General features: G+C 46.4%; 1 protein-coding gene across 2 annotated transcripts in view; it reads right to left on the reverse strand.

The window, feature by feature from the left end:
• PRPF6 (pre-mRNA processing factor 6) overlaps positions 1 to 19,813 on the reverse strand; it is a 57,441-nt gene extending 37,628 nt beyond the window's left edge. For both annotated transcript variants that reach the window (XR_015555534.1, XM_004430172.3), the window contains exons 1-6: positions 19,624 to 19,813; positions 16,976 to 17,144; positions 15,667 to 15,785; positions 11,957 to 12,035; positions 10,747 to 10,923; positions 10,370 to 10,525 (exon numbers count right to left, since the gene is read on the reverse strand). Coding sequence is in view for 1 of the 2 variants with exons in the window: in XM_004430172.3 (XP_004430229.1) it covers positions 10,370 to 10,525; positions 10,747 to 10,923; positions 11,957 to 12,035; positions 15,667 to 15,785; positions 16,976 to 17,144; positions 19,624 to 19,694 (771 nt within the window). In the remaining variant the exon portion in view is untranslated. The remainder of the gene's footprint in view (positions 1 to 10,369; positions 10,526 to 10,746; positions 10,924 to 11,956; positions 12,036 to 15,666; positions 15,786 to 16,975; positions 17,145 to 19,623) is intronic.
• Between the last annotated feature and the right edge of the window lie 861 nt (positions 19,814 to 20,674).

Below are 20,674 nucleotides of genomic sequence, written 5' to 3' on the forward strand. Positions count from 1 at the left end.
CGCAAACAAATTGGACAATCTAGAAGAAATGGATAAATTCTTAGACTCACACAACCTCCCAAAACTGAATCAAGAAGAAATAGAGAATCTGAATAGACCAATCACAAGTAAAGACATTGAAACAGTAATCAAAAGCCTCCCAGGGGCTGGCCCCGTGGCTTAGCAGTTAAGTGCGTGCGCTCCGCTGCTGGCGGCGCAGGTTCGGATCCCGGGCGCCCACTGACGCACCACTTCTCTGGCCATGCTGAGGCTGCGTCCCACATACAGCAACTAGATGGATGTGCAGCTATGACATACAACTATCTACTGGGGCTTTGGGGGGAAAAATAAATAAATAAAAAATCTTTAAAAGCCTCCCAAAAAATAAAAGTCCAGGACCAGATGGCTTCTCTGAAGAATTCTACCAAACATTCAAAGATTTAATACCCACCCTTCTCAAACTTTTCCAAAAAACTGAAGAAGACAGAACAATTCCTAACTCATTCTATGAGGCCACATCACCCTGATCCCAAAGCCAGACAAGGACAACACAAAGAAGGAAAATTACAGGCCAATATCACCAATGAACACAGATGCAAAAATCCTCAACAAAATACCGGCAAACCGAATACAGCAATATATTAAAAGGATCAGAGGCCGGCCCCATGGCATAGCGGTTAAGTGCGCATCTGGTGGCCCAGGTTTGGATCCCAGGCGTGCACTCACGCACTGCTTGTCCGGACATGCTGAGGCGGCATCCCACATACAGCAACTAGAAGGATGTGCAACTATGACATACAACTATCTACTGGGGTTTTCGAGAGAAAAAGGGAAAAAAAGGAGGAGGATTGGCAATAGATGTTAGCTCAGGGCCAGTCTTCCTCAGCAAAAAGAGGAGGATTGGCATGGATGATAGCTCAGGGCTGATCTTCCTCACAAAAAAAAAAAAAAAAAAAGGACCATACACTACGATCAAGTGGGATTTATACCAGGGATGCAGGGATGGTTCAACACCTGCAAATCAACCAATGTGATACACCACATTAACAAAATGAGGAATAAAAACCACATGATCATCTCAATAGAGGCAGAGGAAGCATTTGACAAAATCCAACATCCATTTATGATAAAAACTCTCAAGAAAATGGGTATAGACGGAAAGTACCTAAACATAACAAAGGCCAGACATGACAAACCCACAGACACGATCACACTCAACAGTGAAAAACTAAAAGCCATCCCTCTGAGAACAGAGACAGAACAAGGGTGCCCAGTCTCGCCACTTTTATTCAACATAGTACTGGAGGTTTTGGCCAGAGCAATTAGACAAGAAAAAGAAATAAAAGGTTTCCAAATTGGTAAGGAAGAAGTGAAACTCTCGCTGTTTGCAGACGACATGATTCTATATATAGAAAACCCTAAAGAATCCATCAGAAAACTATTAGAAATAATCAACAACTACAGCAAAGTTGCAGAGTACAAAATCAACTGATAAAACTCAGCTGCATTTCTATACTCTAATAACAAACTAGGGCCGGCCCCGTGGCTATAGCCGTTAAGTATGCGCGCTCCGCTGCTGGCAGCCCAGGTTTGGATCCCGGGCGTGCACCAATGCACCGCTTCTCCGGCCATGCTGAGGCTGCGTCCCATATACAGCAACTAAAAGGATGTGCAGCTATGACATACAACTATCTACTGGGGCTTAGAGGGAAAAAATAAATAAATAAAATTATTAAAAAAAATAATAACAATAACAAACTAACAGAAAGAGAACTCAAGAATCCAATCCCGTTTATAATCGCAACAAAAAGAATAAAATATCTAGGAATAAATTTAACCAAGGAGGTGAAAGACCTATACAATGAAAACTATAAGGCATTATTGAAAGAAATCAATGATGACACAAACAAATGAAAAGATATTCCATGCACATGGATTGGAAGAATAAACATAGTTAAAATGTCCACATCACCTAAAGCAATCTACAGATTCAATGCAATCCCAATCAGAATCCCAATGACATTCTTCACGGAAATAGAACAAAAAATCCTAAAATTCATATGGGGCAATGAAAGACCCCAAATAACTAAAGCAATCCTGAGAAAAAAGAACAAAGCTGGAGGCATCACAATCCCTGACTTCAAAATATCCGACAAAGCTATAGTAATCAAAACAGCATGGTACTGGTACAAAAACAGACACACAGATCAATGGATCAGAATTGAAAGCCCAGAAATAAAACCACACATCTATGGACAGCTAATCTTCGACAAAGGAGCCAAGAACATACAATGGAGAAAAATATCTCTTCAATAAATGGTGTTGGGAAAACTGGACAGCCACATTGGAAAGAATGAAAGTAGACCATTATCTTACACCATACACAAAAATTAATTCAAAAAGGATTAAAGACTTGAAGGTAAGACGTGAAACCATACAACTCCTAGAAGAAAATACAGGCAGTATACTCTTTGACACCAGTTTTAGAAGAATCTTTTTGAAAACCACGTCTACTCAGGCAAGGGAAACAAAAGAAAAAATAAACAAATGGGACTATATCAAACTAAAGAGCTTCTCCAAGGCAAAGGAAACCAGGAACAAAACGAAAAGACAATCCATCAACTGGGAGAAAATATTTGCAAATCATATACCCGACAAAGGATTAATCTCCAAAATATATAAAGAACTCATACAACTCAACAACAAAAAAACAACTCAATCAAAAAATGGGCAGAGGAAAGGCAAATGAAACCAGGATCAAAATGAAAAGACAACCCACCAGCTGGGAGACAATAATTTGCAAACCATATATCTGACAAGGGGTTAATCTCCAAAATATAAAAAGAACTCACACAACTCAACAACAAAAAAACAAATAACCCCATCAAAAAATGGGCAGAGGATATGAACAGACATTTTTCCAAGGAAGATATACAGATGGCCAACAGGCATATGAAAAGATGTTCAACATCACTAATCATCAGGGAAATGCAAATCAAAACTACACTAAGGGGGCCGGCAACATGGCGTAGCGATTAAGTGCTCTTGCTCCGCTGCTGGCGCCCTGGCTTCGGATCCCGGGTGCGCACCACCGCACCGCTTGTCAGGCCATGCTGTGGCAGCGTCCCACATAAAATGGAGGAAGACTGGCACGGATGTTAGCTCAGAGCCAGTCTTCCTCAGCAAAAAGAGGAGGACTGGCACAAATGTTAGCTCAGGGCTGATCTTCCTCACACACACAGACAAAAAAACCTACGCTAAGATATCACCTTACACCAGTGAGAATGGCTATAATCACCAGGACAAAAAATAATCAATGTTGGAGAGGATGTGGAGAAAAGGGAACCTTCATTCACTGCTGGTGGGAATGCAAACTGGTGCAGCCTCTATGGAAAACAGTATGGAAATTCCTCAAAAAATTAAAAATAGAAATACCTTATCATCCAGCTATCTCACTTCTGGGTATTTATGCAAAGAACATGAAATCAACAATCCAAAGAGGCTACGCATCCCTATGTTCATTGCAGCATTATTCACTATAGCCAAGAAGTGGAAGCAACCCAAGCGTCCATCAACAGACAATTAGATAAAGAAGATGTAGTATATATATATACAGTGGAATACTGCTCAGCCATAAAAAAAGACAAAATCATCCCATTTGCAACAACATGGATGGACCTGGAGGGTATTACGTTAAGTGAAATAAGCCAGACAGAGAAAGACATGCCCTGTATGACCTCTCTCATATGTGGAAGATAAACTAACACACGGACAGAGAGAACAGCTGGGTGGTTACCAAGGGGAAGGGAGTTGGGGGGGTGGGCACAAGGGGTGAAGGGGCACATTTATATGCTGACTGACAAATAACAATGTACAACTGGAATCTCACAATGTTATAAACTATTATGATCACGTTAAAAAATTTTTTAAAAAATGGGCAGAGGATATGAACAAACATTTTTCCAAAGGAGATACACAGATGGCCAAAAAGCACATGAAAAGATGTTCAAAATCACTAATCATCAGGAAAATGCACATCAAATCTACACTAAGATATTACCTTATACCCGTGAGAATGGCTATAATCACCAAGACAAAAAAATAACAAATGTTGGAGAGGTTGTGGAGAAAAGGGAACCCTCATACACTGCTAGTGGGAATGCAAACTGGTGCAGCCACTATGGAAAACAGTCTGGAGATGTCTCAAAAAATTAAAAATAGAAGTACCACATGACCCAGCTATCCCACTACTGAGTATTTATCCAAAGAACTTGAAATCAACAATTCAAAGAGACTTACCCACCCCTATGTTCATTGCAGCATTATTCACTATAGCCAAGAAGTGGAAGCAACCCAAGTGCCTGTCGACTGATGAATGGATCAAGATGTGGTATATATACACAATGGAATATTGCTCAGCCATAAAAAAGACAAAACCGTCCCATTTGCAACAACATGGATGGACCTTGAGGGTATTATGTTAAGTGAAATAAGCCAGACAGAGAAAGACAAACATCGCATGATTTCACTCACATGTGGAAGATAAAGAAACACATGGACAAAGAGAACAGATGAGTGGTCACCAAAGAGGAAGAGGGTTAGGGGTGGCATAAGGGGTAAAGGGGCACATTTATATGGTGACTGACAAATAATAATGCACAACTGAAATTTCACAATATTATAAACTATTATGACCTCAATAAAATAAAAAAAATAAATTAAAAAAACTAGACTATTGGTGGTGAACACGATACAATCTATACAGAAACTGAAATATAATAATGTAGACCTGAAACTTACACAATGTTATAAGCCAATACAACCTCAATTTAAAGAAAAAGAGAGAGAATGAAAAGATAAGGCACAGACTAGGAGAAGATATATGCAAAAGACACATCTGATAAAGGGCTGTTATCTAAAATATACAAAGAACTCTTAAAACACAACAAAACAAAAACAACCAACCCAACTAAAAAACAAATGAAAAGACACCTCACCACAGAAGATATACAGATGGCAAATAAGCACACGAAAAGATGCTCCACATCATACGTCATCAGGGAAAAACAAATTAAAACAACGAGATACCACTACACACCTATTAGAATGGTCAAAATCTGCAACACTGACACCAAATGCTGGCGAGGATGTGGAGCAAGATGAACTCTGATTTGTTGCTGGTGGGAATGAAAAATGGTGAAGCCACTTCGGAAGACAGTTTGGTGGCTTCTTACAAATCTACACATATTCTTACCATACGATCCAGCAATTGCATTCCTTGGTATTTACCCAGAGGACGTGAAAACTTACGTCCACACAAAAACCTGCCTATGGATGTTTATAAGAAGCTTTACTCATAACTTCCAAAACTTGGAAGCAACCAAGATGTCCTCCAAGGTGAACAGATAAATAAACTGGTCCATCCAGACAATGGGCTATTATTCAGTGATGAAAAGAATGAGCTGTCAAGCCATGAAAAAACATGGAGGAACCTTAAATGCATAGCACTAAGTGAAAGAAGCCAGTGTGAAAAGGCTACACACTGTTTGAGTCTAACCTTACGACATTCTGGAAAAGGCAGAACTACGGAGACAGTAAAAAGATCAGAGGTGGCCAAGGGTAGGGGGAGGGATGAATAGGCGGAGCACAGGGGATTTTTAGGGTAGTGAAACTACTCTGTGTGATACTATAATGATGGACACATGTCCTCGTACATTTGTGCAAACCCACACAATGTACAACACGAAGAATGACCCCTACTGTAAACTACGGACTCCGGGTGATTATGACGTGTCAATGTAGGTTCATCAATTACGACAAATGCACCATCTGGTGGGGATTGTTGATAATGGAGGAGGCTATGTACGTGTCAGGGCAGAAGGTATTTGAGAAATCTCTGTACCTTCCTCTCAATTTTGCTGTGAACCTAAAACTGCTCTTTAAAAAGGACTTGAATTTTTTTTTTTTGAGCCAGCCCTGGTGCTCTAGTGGTTAACATTCAGCACTCTCACCGCCGCGGCCCAGGTTCGTTTCCTGGTCCTGGAACTACACCACCCGTCTGTCAGTTCTCATACTATGGCGGTGGTGGCAGTTCACATAGAAAACTAAAACTAACAACTAGGATACACAACCATGCACTGAAGGAAAAAAAAAGGACTTGAATAGACATTTCTCCAAGGAAGACAGAAATGGCCAATACGCACACGAAATGATGCTCAACATCACTAATCAGGGAAACGCAAATGAAAACCACAATGAGACACCACTTCACACCCATTAGGAAGGTGAGTATCAAAAAGTCAGAAAATAACAAGTGTTGTCAAGGATGTGGAGAAACTGGAACCCTTGTGCAGTGCTGCTCTGCTGGAAATCTAAAATGGCACACCTGCTGTGGAAAACAGTATGGTGGTTTCCCAAAAAATTAAACAAAGAGAGCCAGTCCTGTTGGCCTAGCAGTTAAAGTCTGAGGCAATCTGCTTTGGTGGCTCAGGTTCAGTTCCCAGGCGCAGAACCACACCACTTATCTGTCAGTTGCCATGCTGTGGCAGCAGCTCACATAAAAGAGTCAGAAGAACTTACAACTATACACAACTATGTGCTGGGGCTTGGTCGGCGGGGGAAGGAAGAAACAAGGAGGAAGACTGGCAACAGATGTTAGCACAAATCTTCCCCTGCAAAAGGAAAAAAAAATAATTGGAGCTGCCCCGTGGCGTAGCAGTTAAGTGTGTGCACTCCGCTGCTGGCGACCCGGGTTCAGATCCCGAGCACGCACAGACGCACCCCTTGTCAGGCCATGCTGTGGCGGTGTCCCACATAAAGTGGAGGAAGATGGGCACAGATGTTAGCTCAGGGCCAGTCCTCCTCAGCAAAAAGAGGAGGATTGGCATGGATGTTAGCTCAGGGCTGATCTTCCTCACAAAAAAAAAAAAAAGAGAAGAGAGAGAAATTAAATTTATTTATTTACTTAGTGTGTTTGTGTATGTCTGAGGAAGAACAGCCCTGAGCTAACATCCATGCCAATCCTCCTCTTTTTGCTGAGGAAGACGGGCCCTGAGCTAACATCCATGCCTATCTTCCTCCACTTTATGTGGGATGCGGCCACAGCATGGCCTGACAAGCGGTGCGGCGGTGCATGCCCAGGATCTGAACCCAGGTCGCCAGCAGCAGAGTACGCGCACCTAACCACTACGCCACAGCGCCAGCCCGATAAAAAAAATTAAACATAGAATCACCATACGATCGAGCAGTTCCACTTCTGGGTTTATACCCAAAAGAAGTGAAAGCAGAGACTCAAACAGCTGTCTGTACACCAAGGCTCAGAGCAGGATTATTCACAATAGCCGAAAGGTGGAAGCAACCCATGTCCATCGACAGATGAATAGATAAAGTGTGGTCTATACGTACATACAAAGGGATATCATTCAGCTTTAAAAAGGAAGGAAATCCTGACACCTGCTACAACATGGATGCACCCTGAGAACGTTATGCTCAGTGAAATAAGCCAGTCACAAAAGGAGAAACACTGTGTGAATGCACCCATGGGAGGCACCTAGAGGAGTCAAACACGCAGAGACAGAAAGTAGGACGGTGGGTGCTGGGGCTAGAGGAGGGGATGGAGCTGGTGTTTAACGGGGACCAAGTTTCAGTTTGGGAAGATGAGCAAGTTCTGGAGATGGATGGTGCTGATGGTTGCACAACAATGTGAATGTACTTAATAGCACTGAACTGTACTCTTAAAAATGGTTAAAACCGGACCAGCCTGGTGGTGTAGTGGTTGAGTTCGTGCGTTCTACCTCGGTGGCCCGGGATTTGCAGGTTCGGATCCTGGGCGCAGACCTGCTCACTGCTCATCAAGCCATGCCGAGGAGGCATCCCACAGAGAAGAGCTACAATTCTACAACTATGATACACAACTATGTACTGGGGCTTTGGGGAGAAAAAAAGAAAAAAACAAGAAGATTGCAACAGATGTTAGTGCAGGGCCAATCTTCCTCAAGGAAAAAAAAATGGTTAAAACAGTACATTTTAGGGGCCGGTCCTGTGGCGTAGCGGTTAAGTGCGCGCGCTCCGCTGCTGGCAGCCCAGGTTCAGATCCCGGGCACGCACCAATGCACCGCTTGTCAAGCCATGTTGTGGTGGCGTCCCATATAAAAAAGTGGAGGAAGATGGGCACAGATGTTAGCCCAGGGCCCATCTTCCTCAGCAAAAAAAAAAAAGAGGAGGATTAGCATGGATGTTAGCTCAGGGCTGATCTTTCTCACAAAAAAAAAAAAAACAGTAAATTTTATCTTACATATATTTTACCACAAAAAATTACCAAGAAAAAGTTTTTTTTAAAGAAAATATTTCTCTATTCCACACACAAGTCTGAAAGAGAAACAAGAAACTAGAGAAGATACACGCAACATAAATGATCATTGTGTTAAAACGAACTTAAGAGGAAAATGGGCAAATGACAAAAGAAGCATTTCACAGAAGAGCTGCCCGAGACTAACATACAGGAAAGATGCTCCACTTCACCACTAATGAAAACGCAGGTTAAACGGAGGCTTGTTGAGGCGAAACGGGTTTGCCTCTCAGACTGGTGAAGATGACAAAGATGATGGCCCCTGAGCCAGCACTGCCAACAGTGTGGTCACCCAGACACGTTCATCCTGTGCTGCTGAGCGTGAAAGGCCATGTGTTTTTGAGCAAAATCACTTATGGATTGTTGGATCACTACACTGATCCAACAATTCCACTTTACAGATACTATAAAAATGTTTACTTAAATGTGCAAAGATAGAAGCATGAGTTTGTCAAAACATGGCTTACAACAGCAAAAAAGTAGCAACAACTCCAAAGGTCCATTAACCAAAGATCAAATCGTGATACCAGCAAACAATGAACTACTCTCCAATTTATAAAGTACACACACATCAAGTAACATGAAAACGTGTGCTTTTTTTTTTTTTTTGGTGAGGAAGACTGGCTGCTGCCAATCTTCCTCTTTTTGCTTGAGGAAGATTGTCCCTGAGCTAACATCTGTGCCAGTCTTCCTCTATTTTATATGTGGTATGCCGCCACAGTGTGGGTCGATGAGCAGTGTGTAGGTCTGTCCCCAGGATCCGAACCTGCAAACCCCAGGCCGCCAAAGCAGAGTACATGAACTTAACCACTATGCCACCAGGCCAGCGCCATGAGCAATTTTTTAAATTGGTAAGATACTGGCATTATAAAATATTTGCTCACCATAAAAAATGCAAGAGGTACAATGAAAGTTCCACTAAGATTTAAAAGTTTCCCAGCGCATCACACAGTAACAGCTGAATAGTTCACTACACTATTTTTCTACTTCCAAGTATGTGTGAAACTTTTCCTTAAAAAACGTTCACATCTAGCTCCCACTCCATACCCCCACCTTGTTCCCTGGTGGTGTGGGTGTGCAGCCCTGGCTACTTCCCAGGATGTGCAAACACATCTGTGTGAGGACATTCTCTTCCCCAACACAAATGGAAAATTACACATACTACTCGGCCACTCATTTTCATGTGCATAACGACTTTTTCCCAATTTGTTGGTTCCTTTGACTTGACAGTGCTTTCTTGGTGCAAGTTTCTAATTTGCATGTAATCAAATGTGAAAGTCTTTTCCTTTATGGTTTCTGATGTGCATCTCATAATTAGAAAGGGTTTTCCACCTCACCTGGGTTTTTTAGAGCCCTGAATGGAGTGCATGCCCAAGGGCCACAATAATTTACTAGGATAAAGGAAAAAAACCTGTGCATTGAACTTTTACATAAAGAGAGAAGGACAGGGCCGGCCCCGTGGCTTAGCAGTTAAGTGCGCGCACTCCACTGCTGGTGGCCCAGGTTCGGATCCCGGGCGCACACCGACGCACCGCTTCTCCGGCCACGCTGAGGCCGTGTCCCACATACAGCAACTAGAAGGATGTGCAGCTATGACATACAACTATCTACTGGGGCTTTGGGGGGAAAAAGAAATTTAAAAAAAAAAAAAAAAAAGAGGGAAGGACATTAAGCTGCATTGACAGTGAGCTTGTCAGGAGTGCCTTCATTTGGTTTGCTTGTCAGGCAGCCCTTTGTCACCTGTGACAGCCCCCAGGTCCCCCAAGAGGGAGCAGTAATACCCACCGGGGCTGGCCCTTTGCTGTTGGCACTCTGAGTGCACTGCACCTGTGCATGCCCTGTATGTGGATGCACGGACCAGCCTGAATGCAGAATCCTGTGACTCTAACGGGACAGGGAATTGTACATCGTCACAGGTCTGCTTATCTTGTGACAAAGCACTTCAAAAGATAAACTTTTAACAAACATATTAGTTTTATAATGAGAAAACAGAAATTTTTAAATATCATCTGCACGGAAATGTTGCATGACATAAACTCTCACCTGGCTCAGCCTCATGTCCATCAAAGTGTTCCTCGCTTGGCCAATCTTCCTCATGTCCAGCTCACCTGTGCCAGGTGTCATCAATCCAGGTGTCATTCCACCTGGGTATGGAGTGTTCAGTCCGCCTGGATAGGGTGTGTTAAGACCTCCAAATTGCTGGGGGGAAAAGGACAAAATGCTGGCTTGCATTTTCATGTAGGAGAACCTGAGATCCTTCCATCGTAGCCTGACATGTGCTCAGTTGTACAGCCAAGACTCAGCCACAGCACAGCTACCGAACTGCAGAAGTACTTTCTCCACCACCACCCACCGCTCCCAGCACTGATCTGTCTAAGCAGACTAAAGGAGCCCCATTCGCCCTCTTTTCGGACGCTCACAGTCTGTCGAGGATCCACTGAAGTGTGGTTCTCTCCAGTCTGTAGATGTTTGGCAAAGAAACTGTCGGGAACAGGGGTCAGCTTCTCATAGCGTGGGTTCCGCTGGCGCTTGTTTCTCGCATCGCCGACCTCGGGGATGCTCAGCCACTCTTCTTCTGTGACTTCTGCCAACTTCCTCTGGAAACATCGGCCCCAAAAACATTCATCCTCTAGCAGAATTTCACATGCACAAGAAAAACTATGCTCTCTCTGACCCCTAGCCCCCAAATCATCACGCCTTAGGATTCTGAGGCAGAAATGGTTATCTCTTTCACTTAGAAAAATCAATTTGTTGGATCTGCTCTACTTCACTCAAATGTAAATTGTTCTGCCAAAGCCCAGAGGACACAGTTAAGAAAATCTTATGTATAAATGGAGGTAAAGATACAAAGAGGGCCGGCCCCGTGGCTTAGCAGTTAAGTGCGCGCTCCGCTACTGGCGGCCCAGGGTTCGGATCCTGGGCACGCACCGATGCACCGCTTGTCGGCCATGCTGAGGCGGCATCCCACACACAGCAACTAGAAGGATGTGTAACTATGACATACGACTATCTAGTGGGGCTTTGGGGAGAAAAAGGAGGAGGACTGGCAATAGATGTTAGCTCAGAGCCAGTCTTCCTCAGCAAAAAGAGGAGGATTGGCATGGATGTTAGCTCAGGGCTGATCTTGCTCACAAAAAAAAAAAGATACAAAGAAAATAAGCTCAGGAGCCGGCCCAATGGCGCAAGCAGTTAAGTGCACGCGCTCCGCTGCGGCGGCCCGGGGTTGGCCAGTTTGGATCCCAGGCGCGCACCGATGTACCACTTGGCAAGCCATGCTGTGGCAGCGTCCCATATAACGTGGAGGAAGATGAGGCACGGATGTTAGCCCAGGGCCAGTCTTCCTCAACAAAAAAAGAAGAGCATTGGCAGATGTTAGCACAGGGCTGATCTTCCTCACAAAAAAAAAAAAGAAAAGAAAGAAAATAAGCTCATTTGTCCTCCCTTTTTTGGTTGGGGGTGGAGAAGCTTTTTGCACACATCTACATACAATTAAACACATCAAGTGGGACCCTCTACCATCTGACTCAAAGAGCAAAGTTAGTGAAGTCTCTTCAATTCTACCCTAGAGCAGTCTGTTCTCTGCCAGGTAGGGTGAGCGTATTAGAAACAGCATGTCATCCATCTGCTTACTTTGAGATCTGAGAACTGCTGTTGGATTTTGGGGCGTTCCATGCGGTATTTCTCAATTTCTTCTTTCTCCCTTTGCTCCCTAGGAAGTAAAATGTGTGCATGCATTAGAAATACTAGATGTCTACTCTGAAACAAAGTCATTTTATTATACTTCCTTAAATCGCCAAAAAGAATAACTCCACACACTCAACAGCTAAATCAAATATATTTTAAGGTAATAGTGGATACGTTCACAAACTCAGTAACTCAATTATCTACCAAATGAAAATATGCAGAAATTCACTAAAATGAAAACAAGTTGTCTTACTCTGACATAAATACTTGCATTTGAACAGAAGTATATTACTGCTTTAAAAGTCTACAAAATTCCAAAGGTAGGGCCATCCTACGAATACTCAACTCAGAAGAAAAGCTGAATCCATTGTCCTAGTTGCCCATCCAACTCTCTACTTAACTTGTCGTCGCTTCCCTCACTTCCAAGTAAATAGTTCACCTCCAACAAACAATCAGCCCTCCATCAGCCTCACTGCTCATCTGCCAGAACTAACAGTCCATGCCATCCCCCGCACAACTGGTCTTCAGGGATGGAGAGCTACTGGGTTACTGGTGATTTAAAACCAGGTCTAGGGAGTTGGAAGAAGTCTGGAAGCTAGATTTGAACATGAAGAGTAACGGGAACCTGTGACAAAGTACCAACCACATCAGGCAAACGAGCTGATGTGACCCAGGAAGGTAGTACACCCCAAAGTTGAGATGCACACCTTCCTCCGTAAGGGAAAAGGAAACATCCATCAGTAGGAACTGGAACGTATTGTGACAAACTGAGACCGGCTCAAGACAAGGTTGACATGAGGGAAGCCATGTTGCAGAAAAGAAACCCTACTGTAACTGTGAACGACCTCTGACTAACTAACCCAGCTGGATATGCACCCTCCAGATCTAACTGCTATGTTGATTTTACAAACTCTGCTTGTGCATGTACCTCCCAGCTACGATAAGATGATAACTTTGTTCTTTTGAGTTCCTTAGAAAGGTGATGACCCAACAGAGAATCTATGCTAATAGCCATCATCAATGAAAACTGATCTTGTGTGGCGACTCCCAGTCTGTAAGACCAGAGGGTCAACGTTCCTAACCCCCTCCCCAATAACCCACCAGCCTATATAACTGCTGTAAGACTTTGTGCCCCTTAAGATGGTTTTTTTCAGACATTAGTCGGCCATCTTCCCTCTTGCTAGCAAGCTGTAGTAAAAAAAAAAGAGTCCTTTTTCTCCTACCACCTTGCCTCTTGACTATTAGGCATGCCTTGAAGCGAGCAGAAGGCCCCAGGTCGGGCAGTAACAAAACCACATGCTTGGAAAGACAGACACCTCTCCAGAAGCTGGAGACAGTCAGTCATCATGGCTCCTGATGTGAAGCCACACACACAGATGCACCTATCAGGTTTTCTGACCCAAAGTGTTCCCCTTGATTTTAATCAAGCCTCGGGTACCAACTTCCACTGCACAGAAAATACTGAGAGCAGAACAAGGTCAAGGATACCCCGAGAAGAAAGGCAGCCATTCCATAATTTGAACTCTTCTACAAAATGACTCATCTCTTCAAAAGGCCAATGTCACAAAAAGGTTAAAAGGGCGGGCGGGACGCGGTGGTGAGACCAGTTAGGACACATGACCTGAGGAGTGATTCTAATTGTATCTGGATGGGGCCGGCCCCATGGCTTAGCGGTTAAGTGCGCGTGCTCTGCTGCTGGCAACCCGGGTTCGGATCCCGGGCGCGCACCGACGCACCACTTCTCTGGCCATGCTGAGGCCATGTCCCACATACATCAACTAGAAGGATGTGCAGCTATGACATACAACTATCTGCTGGAGCTTTGGGGGGAAAAATAAATAAATAAAATCTTTAAAAATCTTTAATTGTATCTGGTTTGGCAAAAAGCAGTTCTATGATGTTCTGGGGACAAGCAGGGAAATACGGATGTGGACTGGCTATCAGGTAACAAAGAAGTGGGCTTCATGTTGCTGGGTGTGATAAAGGCGCGGTGTCCACGAGGGAAATGGACAGCTCAGTGCTGAGGGTGAACTGGCCCTGATGTGACAAAGCAAAGACCACCTGCAGATTCGGAAGAAACAAATGAGTGAACTGTGAACACGTGATAAGACTGCGCAGAGGCATGCGTGTGTTTGCTGCACTATTCTTTCTACTTGTTTGTATTGTGAAAAGTTTTCATAATAAAGTTTTAAAAAGCCAACCACGTTTCTAAAACCACTTAATATGACAACTTTCTATATGTATCCATGTCACTCAGTTTTTTTTTATGAATGAATTCTACAAGACTAGACTCAAATCTTCTTTAGTATGCAAAACCATGTGCACTTACTTACTATATATATAAATTCAGGCACATTGATTTAATAACAAGGTTTAAAAGAACTATATTTCACTCTTCTAAAACGATCTTGGAAAAATTAAAAATTCTACATATATTATGAGAAGTTAACAAAATTGCATGATTAACGAGCAACAGAAAGAGGAAACTGAACCAAAATGTTAACTGTCACTTTCTGGGCTTATGAATAAATGTCATTCTCTTCCCTATACTTAATCTCAGCGTCCTAATATTCTATGAGAATATATTCTTTTTAGAACAAAAAAATGTAAAAAACAAAGCAATACAATTTATTACGATTTGTGAGATTATGTGTTCACTTTGCATAGATTTCCCCAGAACAAGGACAGGAAATTCAGAAAGCTGCTGTAACAACCAGTACACTGAGGTAACTACAACACAACAGACTGGCTAGACCAACGTTCAGCGCAAGACACCACCTAAGAGCCACACAGAGAAGACACAAGGGCCTTGCTGAGGAGCAGTCTTCTCTTCAACAGTCCCCCAAGGACAGAGCGCACTTCCTCCTCAGCTCGCTGGGGTACCACTCCCTGCAGGCTCACTGCAGTCTGTCCCCACAGCCCAGCCTGATCCCCCGAGGCCCCACGGTCAGGTCCCAACACTGATGTGTGGAACGAGATTCTCAAGCCACAACTGCCTGCCCACGAGGATTGAGACGTTCATTTGCTATCTTCAGTTAACTTCGAAATTACTGAACATACATTACTCGACATCCCTACACCCATTTCAAAGATGGTAACTCTGAGGTGTAGTCAGAATCCTCCAAATTTTGTCAGTTTCTGGAAAACCAGACAGAGTTCTTAGGCCCACTCCACGCCCTAGGCCCTAAGGCTACTCTGCAACAGCCCAGTGTTTATCCAAGTGCGGCTGCCATAGACCAAGACCCAAGCAGGCTCAAAGCGGAGCAGACACACGTACTATTCTTGCAACCCTTCTCCAAGTCTAAAATAAGTCAAAACAAAACTTTTTTTAAAAATTAGATAGAACCAGCCCTGATGGCCTAGTGGTTAAGTTCGGTGCTCTCACCACTTTGGCAGTCGGGTTAGTTTCCCGGCCATGGAACCACACCACCCATCTGTCAGTTGCCACGCTGTGGTGGTGGCTCACATAGAAGAACTAGAATGACTTACAACTAGGCTATACAACCATGCACCAGGGTTTTGGGGAGGGGGAAAAAAGAAAAAACAGGAAGATTGGCAACAGATGTTAGCTCAGGGCCAATCTTTCCCCACAAAAAAAAAAAAAAAAAAAGTAAAAGTGGGATAAACACAGTTTGAAGGGCAATCATTTGTTTTACCTTCTTTCTTTTCTTCTTTCATCCATCCTTTTATCCAGAGCTGCATAAATAGCATCTGCTTCCTCATCATCTTTCTCGTAGGGTCCACTTGAGAAGAGGCTCCCTGCATAGCCATTAAACTGAGAACCAAACAACGTACTTAGAGGGTCAGCTTTTCCTCCAACACAATCACCACGAGCAGAAACAGAGAACACTTCTAGCTGTAAAATGCTTGCTAAACAATTTTTTTCCATCAGACAAACCCAAATTGAGGGATAAAACTGATCAGTACTCTTCAAAAACGTCAAGGACTTGAAATACAGAGGAGCTCTCCCAGTTGGAGGAGATTAAGGAGATACAACTAAAGGCAACGTGGGATCCTGGACTAGGTCCTGGACCAGAAACAGGACACAGGTGAAAAAACTGGTGTGGAATGCAACTAAGATCTACAGATCAATTAATAGTGCTGTGTCACTGTTAACTTTCTGGTTTCAGTAACTGAACTGAGGTCACGTAAGATGGGGAGAAGCTTGTGAAGAGTGTGCAGGGATCTTCCATATTATTTTTGCAAGTTGCCTTTAAGTTTAAAATTATTTCAGGGGCCGGCCCAGTGGCTTTGTGGTTAAGTTCACGCACTCCACTTCGGTGGCCCGGGGTTCACTGGTTCAGATCCCGGGTGCACACCAAGGCACTGCATGTCAGGCCATGCTGTGGCAGGCGTCCTATACAAAGTAGAGGAAGATGGGCACGGATGTTAGCCCAGGGCCAATCTTCCTCAGCAAAAAGAGGAAGATTGGCAATGGATGTTAGCTCAGGACTAATCTTCCTCACAAAAAAAAAAAAAAAAAGAGGGAAACTGACACAGATGTTAGCTCAGGGACAATCTTCCTCACCAAAAAAATAAATAAATAAAAATAAAATAAAATGTAATAATTTCAGAATTAAATATTTTCTAAAAATCTTTTCCTCTAAGGGAAAATGCCATCTGTTAGAACACATCTGAAGAAAACTTCAATTGCCCAGACACCAGTTAACTAAGAGGGTGAGCACTAAGGCAAAAGAAAGCAAATATGATCACCAACTTCACTTTCAACCTTCATCGTCAGAGACCAACACAGTGGTGCTAATATCTGCAAGAATGTCTCTTTTAAAGAGACAATAAAAGTGCACATTTTTGTATTTTTCCTGCTCCCCTCTCGCACGCTGCCCAAGACGTCCCTCAAACAGCTGAAATATGGAATGCCCAGCCACTCATCACAGATGCCAACAGCGCCCTGGGTTAGGAAGCTGCTCAGCCCTGCTGGAGACCGGCTGGGCAAGCACCAGTCACCTCGTCATAGTTGGTGTCGTTCAGATCCTCGTCGTCATCGTCTGCTGCCTGGCTTTTCTTCATCTGGTCCCCAACGGTCCTCTTGCCAGGGGGGGCATGGCGGTCATCCACAGGATCATTTGCATCCCGGGCCGGCCCAATGTCTGACCGGGTGGTGAAGCCAGTGGCACTGGAGAAGATCCCAAGATGCCCATTTATCTGGGTGACCTTGTTCCTGTGTTCCGCCCTGCACCATCGTCACTTGACAATATCTCTTTTCCTAACACCTCTGGGAAACCTCAAAGATCTTGGTGCAGTGAGCTACACACGGCCACGCTCTCCAACATCACTAGCCCGTTCTCCTCTTCCGGGGAGAAACTTTCTGAGCTACCCTGAGGAGGTTACCAAAGCTATCTTTTGCCACCCCACATTCTCCTTGAGAGAGATTTGCCAGGGCATCAGACCTCCCTCCTCCTCAAACCCCAGCCTCCCATTTCCAACAACCTGCTGATCATCTCCCACTCCACACCCAACTTGACCCAATCACACTTTCTCTTCTGTGCCTACCCCACAGCTGCTCTGGGCTGTCTCAGCTGATGATGGCAGTGCCATCCCAGGCACCAAGGCAGGCACCATGGCACCAGCTTTGCCTCCCTCTCCCTCCTTCTTCATCCTGGGTGTCACCAAGTTCTACTGAACCTACCTCCGAAAGCCCTCCTCCGCAGACCATGACTCCCATCACAGCTGGGAACCAAGCTAGCCACCCCTGCCTCTAGCCTTCCTCTGCTTCAGTGCAGCTCCAACCGCAGCATTCGGAAGCGTCTCTGTCTCTCTGCTGCCCCCAAGAGCCCTGGTCCCTCTGACTTTCTGCAGCTCCCCTCCCTTCACTGCACATTTCACTCAGGGACTCCTTGCTACTCCCTCATCTTCCGCCACGCCTCGTCTTTTTTCTTAACTGCTCAACACACAAAACGTCCATTTCTCCTTTAACTCTGCCACATCTCTACGTGCCTAACTCCAGCTCTCCTTCTAAACTTGGCCAAATGTTACCACTCCATAGAGCATTCCCTGATGACTGGAACCCCAAAATTCTAAATCTGTTCCCCTTCGTGTACTTATTTATGCAAATACCTCACAACTAGTAAACTGCAGGCACTCTGAAAACAGCGCCAGTTTCTGAGACTTACGTGTATCCCACAGATTCTAACATAAAACCCCCAACAAGAGAAACCAATAGTTTTCCTAATCAAATAAATAGCCAAACAAATAGGGTGACAATGACTGCTCACTTAGTCAACAACTTAGGATAGTCGTCTGTGAGACAGGCATTAAGGGACCCAGTCACAAGCCTCACAGATGCCATCCCTGCCCCTAGGGAGCTCAGTGTTTGAACAAGCAGCATATGACGACCAACACGACAGGGAAAGAAGGAGGCACTACCAGCAGCCACACAGAGGAATCTACCCCAGATTATCGGAAGAGAATGTCATGCTTAAGACAAGGCTGACAGGTCTGCCTGGCCTAGGGAGGTAGCCACGGTGTTCTGACTACACGTTAGGGATTCATTAGCCCAGCAGAGCAGATCTACAAGACAGTGTTATTACCCATCTTAGAGACCAAAAAACAGGCCAACGCATAAACTCCAAGTCACACACCTCCTAAGTAGCAGACAAAAGTCATGCTCAGGTCTGTCCTAATTCCAAAACACTATTCCTCCTACAGGGGTTAACTGAAACCGTCTAGTATCTTATCATTGTTTTCAGCTTTCCCATGGCTGTCGGCGAGCTGCCCTAACCCGGCTGCCTCCTGGAGAGAAGTGAGGGCAGTTAGAACAGTCTCTCCGGGGGCCCGGGCCGGCCCCCAGCCCCTTCCCGCTACCCTGGCTCCTGCCGGCTACCCCAGCTCCTGCCCCTACCCCAGCCCCTGCCCCTACCCCAGCCCTTATCCGCTACCCCAGCCGCTGCCCGCTACCCCAGCCCCTAACCCGGCTCCTGTCCATTGCCCCGGCCCCTACCCCGGCTCCTACCCGCTACCCTGGCCCCTACCCCAGCTCCTGCCCGCTACCACGGTGCCTGCCCCAGCCCGTATCGGCTACCCCGGCCCCTGTCCGCTACCCCGGCTCCTGCCCGCTACACCGGCTCCTACCCCATCTCTTACCCCGGCCCCTGCCCGCTACCCCGGCCCCTACCCCAGCTCCTACCCGCTACCCTGGCTCCTACCCCGGCCCTTATCCGCTACCCCAGCTCCTGCCCGCTACCCTAGCCCCTACCCGCTACCCTGCCCCCTACCGCGGCTCCTGCCCCCTACCCCAGCCTATGCCCGCTACCCCAGGCCCTACCCGGCTCCTGCCCGCTACCCCAGCCCCTACCCCGGCTCCTGCCCGCTACCCCAGCCCTGCCCTGGCGCCCGCCCCGGCCTCGGGCCCTACCCCGGCTCCTGCCCGCTACCCCGGCCCCTACCCCGCTCCTACCCGCTACCCCAACCCCTACCCCAGCTCCTACCCGCTACCCCAACCCCTACCCCAGCTCCTACCCGCTACCCCGGCCCCTACCCGCTACACCTGCTCCTGCCCGCTACCCCGGCCCCTACCCCGGCCCCCGCCCCGGCCTCGGGCCCAAGCGCGCGCCGCCCGCTCCCGCCCCTCCAGCGCGGCCCGCCGCAGGCCTCACCCCCGGCCCAGCCCCGGCACGTAGCCGAGTGGCGCGGGCATGCCCAGGAACGGCTTCTTCTTCTTGTTCATGGCACCGGGGACGACGAGGGTCGGCAAGGGAAGGGTCGGAGACCGCCCCCGGAGGCGAAAGCCCACAGACGTCGGAGACTTTGCCGCAGCAGGACGTCGCGGGCCCCGCGTCACCCGCGCCCCGGAAGCAGAGAGCGCGGTGCGCACGAAGCCCCACCCCCTCGGATTCCCCGGGCGGAAGTTCCGGAAACGCGTTTTTCGGCGACTTCCGGCGGCTAAGGGCTAGAGATGCGGCAGGCGCATGCGCGGGGGTTTTGCTTGGGGCGACGGCAGCAGGTGGACGGGGGGGGGATCCAGGAGCGACACCATCCTGGACAAAGCCTGCGGGACCTCAAAACTGAGCCTGGGGCATCCCTGCTTGCTGCGTGTTCTCCACGCATTTCCAAGGAGACCTCCTGTACGAGCAGAACCCGTGGGTCCCTTCCCTCTGAGCCAGCCCAGCCACCCACCCTGCCCTTCAGAGTTGCCCTGGCCCCGGGCAGGCCCTAACACGTTTGAGCGGAGCTGCACGCCTGTCCAGTTGTGTCGAGCTTGTGCAGGGTGTATCAGTCGTAACTGCGGGCACCCCTGTCTGTGTGTGCCCGTGTGCAGGCTGCTGCCCTCGCTCTCAGTGCTTGGATTCCAGCCCCGATACAGGCCCCACACACACCACCGCCAGACCCTGTACATTCCAGGGAGGGCAGCAAGCCAGCCCCTAGAGACCTAAATGACAAAAACAAGCAAATGCAGATCTGTGGAAACAAGTCAGGCTGTGGGCGAATTCCCCGAAACCCTACCTGTGTGCTGGTGGGCACGGGTACAGGTCAGACCACCTGCGCTGATGTTTCGGGTGGACGTGCATAACTGAGCTCTGCACACATTTCTGCATGTCCGTGTGCACCTTTGCTGGCTCTGCTGTGGGACATCTGCTGGCCCCCACATACACCTGAGAGGAGCACTCAGGCTCTTGGCAGAGCAGGCAAAACTCAACTGGTCGCAAG

The sequence above is a fragment of the Ceratotherium simum genome, chromosome 21, assembly GCF_057802395.1.
Source record: "Ceratotherium simum simum isolate JZ-2026a chromosome 21, ASM5780239v1, whole genome shotgun sequence".
NCBI classification, from domain to species: domain Eukaryota; kingdom Metazoa; phylum Chordata; class Mammalia; order Perissodactyla; family Rhinocerotidae; genus Ceratotherium; species Ceratotherium simum.